This window comes from Chiloscyllium plagiosum, unplaced genomic scaffold (assembly GCF_004010195.1).
Source record: "Chiloscyllium plagiosum isolate BGI_BamShark_2017 unplaced genomic scaffold, ASM401019v2 scaf_13247, whole genome shotgun sequence".
Classification (NCBI taxonomy): Eukaryota; Metazoa; Chordata; class Chondrichthyes; order Orectolobiformes; family Hemiscylliidae; genus Chiloscyllium; species Chiloscyllium plagiosum.
The window spans coordinates 6,651-16,193 of NW_025209269.1; the positions used below are offsets into that span (position 1 = coordinate 6,651).

At 50.0% G+C, this 9,543-nt stretch overlaps 1 protein-coding gene across 1 annotated transcript in view; it reads right to left on the bottom strand.

Annotated features, from left to right (window-relative positions):
- Positions 1-5,720, bottom strand: part of tac3a (tachykinin precursor 3a) — a 12,333-nt gene extending 6,613 nt beyond the window's left edge. The window contains exons 1-3 of the mRNA XM_043685413.1: positions 5,613-5,720; positions 4,798-4,827; positions 1,694-1,747 (exon numbers count right to left, since the gene is read on the bottom strand). Of these exons, the coding sequence (XP_043541348.1) occupies positions 1,694-1,747; positions 4,798-4,827; positions 5,613-5,631 (103 nt within the window). The 5' untranslated portion in view covers positions 5,632-5,720. The remainder of the gene's footprint in view (positions 1-1,693; positions 1,748-4,797; positions 4,828-5,612) is intronic.
- Between the last annotated feature and the right edge of the window lie 3,823 nt (positions 5,721-9,543).

The following is a 9,543-nucleotide window of genomic DNA, read 5'->3' on the forward strand; positions in this document are numbered from 1 at the left end:
TAATAGAATTATGGTCACTGGCCCCAAAGTGCTCCCCCCACTGACCCCTCAGTCACCTGCCCTGCCTTATTTCCCAAGAGTAGGTCACGTTTTGCACCTTCTCTAGTAGGTACATCCACATACTGAATCAGAATTTTTTCTTGTACACACTTAAACAAATTCCTCTCTATATAAACCCTTAACACTATGGCAGTCCCAGTCTATGTTTGGAAGGTTAAAATCCCCTACCATAACCACCCTGGATGTAGGTTTGCTCGCTGAGCTGGAAGGTTCATTTCCAGATGTTTCGTCTCCCTACTAGGTGACATCTTCAGTGGGCCTCAGGCGAAGCACTGCTGCTGATTCTGCCCTCGGATGGATGTGTTGTCCCAGTCAAAGTGGTGCCCTTCCTCATCTGTATGTGAGGATACTAGTGAGAGAGGGTCATGTCGTTTTGTGGCTAGTTGATGTTCACGTCTCCTGGTGGCTAGTTTTCTGCCTGTTTGTCCAATGTAGTTACAGTCTTTGCATGGTATTTTTAACTCATTCAGGGGATGTGAGATATTACTGGCTCAGCCAGCATTTATTGCCCATCCCTAATTGCCCAGAGGGCAGTTAAGTGTCAACCAGATTGGCCATGTGGCCTGGAGTTACATTTAGGCCCAGACCAGGTAAGGATGGCAGTTCCCCCTCCCTAATGACCTTTGTTGAACCAGATGGGTTTTCCCCCTGCATTGCAAACTCTTTCTTTAATTGAATTTAGGATTCAACCTGCAGCACCTGTGTCTCTGGATTTCCAGCCCAGCGATTATACCTTTAGACCGTCGCCTCCCCCTGTATGCTGAAAGCAGTCCCCAACATCGGCCAACCCATTCCCCCCTCCCCATTATATCCATCATCGATCTTTCCCCTTTCCTTGGCTCACCATCCCTTTCACTGTCAAACTGCCATTCTCTCTCTCTGGGCTCTGTTTCCTCTCATTTCTTCCCCCCTCCCCCCCCTCCCACTTACCCCTCTGTCATCAGCATAAATACCACCTTCTCTCAGCTTCTATCAGTTCTGAAGAAGGGAGACTGGATTTGACCTTTCTCCCCGTGCTGGAAGGGGGCGTGCGCGTTGAAGGTAGGATATGGACCCTCCAAATTCCCGACAAGAAATAGCACCCCCCCTCCCCCCCAACCCCGTCCCAACACACATCACTTACCTTCGGTTCCCCTCGACATTGGAAATCCAGGGGTGAGTTCATCAGGCCTACAGCCTCTTTCATGGCGCTGCTGGGATGAAACATCGGGGTCTTGATTCCAGGGCAGTGGCCTTGCCAATGCCTGATTGGTGTGCGATTGATTGGAACAGGCAGCACCAGTCTCGCATCCCGGTTCTCTCACCAACTGATGAGATCTCTCCCCAGTCCATCCCCCCCGACGTCCTCCCCACCCATTCCCCATGCCTCAGTCAGAATCGGCCAATGGATGGATCATATCCAGGGATGGTATATATTCTGTTTCACCTGACTGTCCTCCACTGACTCCATTTTGCTGGAGAAATAATCCTGCGCTTATCAGGAGCCTTAGCTATGAGTGGCATCCCATCTCCCAATCACTGGCACTGCCAATGCCAACTCTTTATAAAGCCCTCCTAAAGATTCGTCCCAACCTAACATAACTGCCAAGAAACCTATAAGTTAAAGTGAATAAGTAACAAGATTCATCCTCACCAAGCTCTGTGTTCCGTCTCCCCATCAGGCCAACAAAGAAATCGTTCATATCTCCTGCAGAAAGAGAACACGTCAGCCCTTTAATCATCCACTGCTTTTGCTTCTCAGCTCCAGCTACACAATTTGCACATATATGAATGTGACTGTGCTCGATGTCTTATGCTAGGGGAATCTTAGTGCTGTCATACCTCATTCACTGTTTGTTTATCGTGGTTTAAATCCAAAATGGAGTACATTGGGATCTGTCTGAAAGACAGAGCACTCCATATTAACAGGAGTGTGGGTCTAATCCTTTATGGCGCTCGCTTTGATGCCATATTAAGGCGTCTATACAGCTGAAGATAACATCATTGACACCCCTGCCAAGTGTTTCTTCCTCCCCCAACCCAACATCCCAGTATACCTCCCTCGTTCTCCTGAAGGTTACCCATGCTGGGTGGCACTGGTTGACGTGATCTTGCCCATCGTCCGTACCTAAAGCCAGGCAAGGAAATCTGCCGCCCTTACCCAGGCCTGGGCCCACGCATGACTCCAGACTCCACAGCCAATGAGGCGGACTCTTCACTGTCCTCTGAAATTGCCAGGCAAACTATGCCAGTTGTGCCAAGACACCAAAGGAGAAGAAAACCAGGCGAGTCACTTGGCACCAACCAAGGCGCCTGGCACACCCAGCCCAACTGGGCCCTGCCACTGCCCATGGGACCTGTGCCACTGACAAGTTGCGCAGCAGAGGGATAGAATCCTACCTCACAGGCAAAATCCCAGATAACCCAGATAACCCAGCAGGCTTATGGCCCAGTGTATATCATCAGTATTGACACCCAATCCCATGGTGTCAGGTTAAACATGGGCAAGGAAACCTCCTGCTGATTATTAGATTACTTACTTACAGTGTGGAAACAGGCCCTTCGGCCCAACAAGTCCACACCGACCCTCCGAAGAGCAACCCACCCATTCCCCTACATTTACCCCTAACACTACGGGCAATTTAGCATGGCCAATTCACCCAACCTTCACATCTTTGGATTGTGGGAGGAAACCGGAGCTCCCGGAGGAAACCCACGCAGACACGGGGAGAATGTGCAAACTCCACACAGTCAGTCGCCTGAGTCGGGAATTGAACCCGGGTCTCTGGCGCCGTGAGGGAGCAGCGTACCATCCTCCCTTGGCTGATGAATCAGTACTCCTCCGTGTTGAACAACACTTAGAGGAAGCACTGAGGGTGGCAAGGTCACAGAATCTACCCTGGGTGGGGGATCTCAATGTCCACCACCAAGAGTGGCTCAGCAGCAGCATTACTGATCGAGCTGGTCAGGTCCTAAAGGACATAGCTGCTAGACAAGAGGGAAAAACATATTGGCCCTGGCTATGGGCCCTGACAACATTCCAGCAATAGGACTGAAGACTTGTGCTCCAGAACCTGCTGCTCCCCGAGCCAAGCTGTTCCAGTACAGTTATAACACTGGCATCTACCCGACAATGTGGAAAATTGCCCAGGTATGTCCTGTACACAGAAAGCAGGACAAATCCAACCCGGCCAATTACCGCCCCATCAGTCTCCTCTCGGTCATCAGGAAAGTGATGGAAGGTGTCACCAACAGTGCTATCAAGCAGCACCTGCTCAGCAATACCCTGCTCAGTGACACCCAGTTTGGGTCCCACCTCAGAATTGCAGAACCATTACAGTGGAGAAGAAGGCCATTCAGCCCATTGACCTTGCACTGGCTCAGAGCATTTTAATTTAGTGCTGAGCTTCTGCTTTTCCCTCCAACCTGGGCATGGTTATTGGGTTAGGAACAATCCAATTTCCCTCTTGAATCTTTCAATTGAATCCGCCTCCACCACATGTAGGCCAGACCAGGTAAGGAGGGCAGATTTCCTTCCCGAAAGGGCATGAGTGAACCAGATGGGTTTTTTCCCAACCATGGATTCATGGGCATCAGGAGATTCTTAATTCCAGATTTTTACTGAATTCAAATGCCACCACCTGCCATTTAAACCCAAGTCCCCAGAGCATTAGCTGAGTTTCTGGATGACTAGTCATAGTGATAGGGTTCAATGGAGAGGTGATGGTACTATCTACCACCCATCTGCCCACTCCACCAACTGGACAAAGTCCACACTTGGACTAACAAGTGGCAATTAACAATTATAACATGCATATGCCAGGCAATGACCCTCTCCAACAAGAAAGAACTTATCTATGTCCCCTTGATTGAAATACTATCACTGAATCTCTTCTATCAACATCCTGGGGGTTACCATTGTTCAGACTCAGAACTGGACTCCCCACATAAACACAGTAGCTACAAGAGCAGGTCCGAGGCTGGGAATCCTGCAGTGAGTAACTCCCCTCCTGTCTCCCCAAAGCCTGTCCCACAAGGCACAAGTCAGGAGTGTGATGGAATACTCCCCACTTGCCCCTGGATGGGAGCAGCTCCAACAACACTCAAGAAGCTCAACACCATCCAGGACAAAGCAGCCGCTTGATTGGCCCCACATCCACAAACATTCACTCCCTCCCCCCACCGACGCTCAGTAGCAGCAGTGTGTACCATCTACAAGGTGCCCTGCAGAAATTCACCAAAGATCCTCAGACAGCACCTTCCAAACCCACCACCACTTCCATCGAGAAGGACAAGGGCAGCAGATACATGGGAACACCACCCCCTGCAAGTTCCCCTCCGAGCCCCTCACCATCCTTCAGTGTCACTGGGTCAAAATCCTGGAATTCCCTCCCTCAGGGCATTGTGGGTCAACCCACAGCACATGGACTGCAGCGGCTCAAGATGGCAGCTCACCCCCACCTTCTCAAGGGGGCAACTAGGGACAGGGTAATAAATGCTGGGTCAACCACCAACTGCCAGGTCCCACAAAGAAATTCAAAATTCACATGCCTTGCAACCCCATGATCTCAACTACGTCCCCCTTCTCTCTGCTATAAGCTAAATATATCTGGGGTTTATCAGATCAAATGACAGAAATGGCCCAGCCAAACCATTTGAGTGATGCCAGGGAGTTGTGCAGGAACAGGCAGGGGGTGGAAGGCGAGAGCATTAAAAACAACTGTCAGACGGCCGGAAAACCCGTTCACCAACACTTACGTTTCAGAGCCGGAGGAATTTCCTTTGTACCTGCGCACACACACACACACACACACAAAAAAGAGAGAAGTTTGTGTAAATTTGCCATATTTCTGTCAGGATTGACCGTCTGTTTGTGCAGTCAGTACAATATTGTCATGTTTTCTTTTTCACTGGTTTTCCACCTCAGTTTCTCAGAAGTGATTTTGCTCAAGGGGATTACTTCCCTCACCCTGAATACCGATGCTTTGCGGATGCAGTGTGCCAGTGAGCTTTGGCACGCGGAACGGAGCCTGGGAGCAGAATGCCCACTTGTCCTCCTCACCAGCTGTTTGCACACTGCGCCACCAACCAGTCTCGCTGGTGTGCCAATTCCGATGGCCATTTATTCTGCTTCTCAGGATACAGGCGCCATTAACAGTGCCAATGGCCTAGAGGTATGCAATTGGCACATTGGGCTTATGCCCTTCCTCTGATGCCCATGCTGCCAAAACTGCCGCCACTGGCAGCGCAACTGCATTGCCAGACTCTGGGGAAATATTCCGCCAGTTTACAGCGGCCATGTTGTTCGTCCATGCCAACCAAGCAGTCTCACTTCATGAATATCTAGAGCTGTAAAGCATCGGTGGACAAAGATGCCTGAGTCGTATCCTTTAAGGCAGGGAATCTGCTCCCCTTCCCCATTCAGGCCTCCCTGCAGCCCCTCGCCAGCTTCTCTGGTACGCCACTCTGTTCAGCTCTGTTCTGGCACGGGCCAGAAATGCCAACCATGCCCACAGCCTGAGGAGGAGCAGAAACCCGGTCACACTAGACTTGCTCATTGACGTTGTACTTGCCTGCCATTCTCCTTCCCATCAATCCTACAAATCCGTCATAGGATTGGCCATCATAGAAACGCTTCAGGAAGAGGGGCGGCAGGTGTTCCGAATCCGTGTTGTCCTGGAAGAGAAGACGGGAGATTCAGCAGCAGCTGCCCATTAACAGACAGGTTGGGTCATTGTTCCTCCTAATTCCCTCCTCCCCTTGCTCCAGCTGTACTCCAAACTGACATGCCCTCTGGAATTTCCTGCACATACTCAGGGCATTGAGCAAACTCAAAGCCAATTTATTTTACGCTTCCACAACTGGAACCTTGAGGTTAGGGCCAGAATATCGGATTCCAAGGCGCACCCATATTTTTAATACATTAACTAAAGAATCACAGAGCTTGCATTTGGATAATGCTTTTGACCAACACTGGCCGTGGAAAAGCACATAGCAACCAGAGAAAGAGTTTTCAAAGCACAAGCATTTGGAAGGTAGGGCCCGTGGCAGCAAAATGCATACAGCACGTTCTCACAAACAGCAAGGCACTCATGACCAACCCTTCGGTGTTTACACCAATGTAGACTCAGGGATTCAATATGGGCTGCAAGGGATAACTCCGCCACTCGGCTTTAAATTGAACAGCTAGACAGCACCTCAGTCTCATCTGAAAGATGGCACCTCCGACAGTGCGGCACTCCATAGGTACTGACCCTCCAACAGTGCGGCACTCCCTCAGCACTGACCCTCCGACAATGCGGCACTCCCTCAGCACTGACCCTCCGACAGTGCGGCACTCCCTCAGCACTGACCCTCTGACAGTGCGGCACTGCCTCAGCACTGACCCTGAACTCCCTGACTGTACTCGTTCTCCCCTTTAGATGTCTGCTTAGAGTGGCCAGGATGGTTTGCATTCCAGTTTTCCAAAGGACGTAATCTTCTCATCTTCCCAGGAATGGGACGAGTGGTGTCTGAGGGTCAGAGATATCGACAAGGAAGTTTGCAACAAATGTCCAGCTGCAACTGACCAACTGGCGTGCTGTTCAACTGACGCTGGGTAAGGTCTTCGAAAGAATATCTTGGGGGGTAGAGGTTTGTGATTCTTAAGGAGGGCAGCTATGGATCTGGACAAAGCAGAGCTTGCGTGATGAATGCAGTTAACAAAGTAACAGAGATTGATGGAGGGAATGCTGTCTCTCTGGGCTCCATTTGACACATAAGAGACTGATTCGCCAAACTGAGACGACTAGAATACTGGGATCGGTATCCAAATGATGGCTAGGAATGATCCAACTAGGAAGCAGAGACAATGAATTGCTTGGCTATTTGAATGGAAGCAAACTTGGAAGGCGACGGGGGATAGACCAAGGAATGTGTGACTGGAAAGAGCTGGGATGGACTCTGTGTGCTGAATGGCCACCTCTGTCCTCCAATGAGGTTACAGCTTCTTGCACCCTTTGTTCTATAAGTACTTTTCCCATTTTGAAAGCGTCTGTTTAACTTCTTCCTACTTCCCTTGGCGTCATATAAAACGTTAATTTCTCTCAGTGCTCGGGGGCTCTTGGTGCATGAACCAGAGAAAATGGGTCTGCACGAAGGCAAATGGAATCCTGGCATTTATTGAAAAAGCTGGAAAGGCGCAGCAGGTCAGGCAGCATCCAAGGAGCAGGAGAATCGACGTTTCGGGCCCTGAAGAAGGGCTTATGCCCGAAACGTCGATTCTCCTGTTCCTCGGATGCTGCCTGACCTGCTGCGCTTTTCCAGCAACACATTGTCAGCTCTGATCCCCAGCATCTGCAGACCTCACTTTCTCCTCATTTATTGAAAAAGGATTGGGTTAGAAAAGTCAAGAAATGTTGTCACAAATATATAAGGCATTGGTGAGTCCACCTCTGGAATATTTTGGTCTCCTTATTTGAGGAAGGATGTGGTGGCACTGGAGGCAGTTCAGATTAGATTACTTACAGTGTGGAAACAGGCCCTTCGGCCCAACAAGTCCACACCGACCCTCCAAAAAGCAACCCACCCAGACCCGTTTCCCCGCCACCTAACACTACGGGCAATTTAGCACGGCCAATTCACCCTAACCTGCACATCTTTGGACTGTGAGAGGAAACCCACACAGACACGGGGAGAATGTGCAAACTCCACACAGACAGTCGCCTGAGGCTGGAATTGAACCCAGGCCTCTGGCACTGTGAGGCAGCAGTAGCTAACCACTGTGCTGCCCACAAAGAGGAGGGTCACCGGATTGATCCCAGGGATGAAAGGGCTTTCGTACAAGGAGCCGTCAAATAGCTTGGGTTTCTCCTCAGGAGAATGAGGGTGTGGGATCTGATTGCGGTATAGAAAAATGCGAAAGGGGATTAATAAGGTGGACGTTGGACAGATATTCCCTCTTGTGGGACAGTCTCAACCAAAAGGGCAGAGGTATCGAGTGAAAGGAGGTCAGTTCAAAACTGATCTGAGGAGAGATTACGTCTCTCAGAGGATTGCGAAATCTGCCTCAAAATGGGGCAGAACCAATTGAGAGATTCCTGAAAGAAATAGATATGCTGAAAAGTGGGATAAAGGGCTGTGGGAAACAGGCAGGGGAGCTGGAGGCGAGACCAGGATAAGCTCAACCATGATCACGTTCAATGCCAAAGTGGATTTTAAGGGCTGAATTGCCTACTCCCACTCCCAATTCCCATGTTCCTTCATTTATTCCTGATCCTGACCTCTCGAATTTGTTACTCCTGACACCAATCGACCATGTTATCGTCATGGATCCGTTAAACTCTGAAAATTAAATATTCAGGGCATCCCCCTTGAAGCATTGGCTCGCGACCTCCATAGCCTCAGGAGCGAATCGCACAACAGTTTTGTTCTGTTGAATGTATTTTCAGCCTGCATTTACAGCTAACAGCGTGTTGCAGTCGGGGAGAGGCCAGTGTAGGGTTAGTCCGACTCGACTGAGGAAGGGTGTGATTGAAATGCAGGAGGCGTGGACGAGATTCACCAGGATGTTGCCTGGGATGGAGCAGTTTAGCGAGGAAGGGAGGGAGACTGGATAAAGCTGGGGTTATTTTCCACAGAGCAGAAAAAGCTGAGGGGGTGAGGGGGTGTGGGGGGGGGGAGGGGGGGGGGATCCTGACAGAGGTGGACACGGATTATGAGGGGCATGGACAGAGTAGGTAGGAAGCGGCTGTTCCCCATTGTCGAAGGGGCCATTTTAAGATAAGGGCTGGAGCGATCGAGCAGATTTAAGGAGTTTTTTTTTTACCCAGAGGGTGCTGGGGGTCTACAAAGCACTGCCTGGGAGGGTCGTTGGGCGGGGAGACCTCACAACATTTAAAAATTCCTTGGATGAGCCCCTGAAATATCATAACGTTCATGGCTACGGGCCTAGTGCTGGAAGAAGCGACCAGTGTAGATTGAGTGTAGCAGTACAGATTCGATGGGCCGAAGAGCCTTTTCTGCACTGTATGATTCTACGATCAAACCATTCCATGTCTAGTAATCCAGGCTAATCTGTGGGGTTCAAATCCCACCATGCCAATAAACAAATCAGGAATTGAAAAGGAACCTTAGTAACAGTGACCATGACAACCAACATGGGTTGTCGCAAAAACCCACGGAGTTCAGTTTAGGGAGGAAAATCTGCCATCCTTACCTGGTCTGGCCTACACGTGACCAAGGTGGTTGCTGGGAAAGCACTCATTTCAAAGGCATTTAGGGATAGGCACCCCCTCATGTTGCCCTTGCTGGTGATGCCCACAACCCTACCTGAATCATTTACATGTCGTTTCTAAGGCAGGAAGATAGTGCAAGGCGAATTGTCAGACCAATATTGATGCCCACGTCACTGAGAGAAACATTAGGCCAACTGACTAACTCAAGAGGGCTCTTTCTTGCTCACTTTCGAATGATTAGTTTCAGTGCTCAGAGAGGTGTGGGATCTCCAACATGGCGCTATGCACA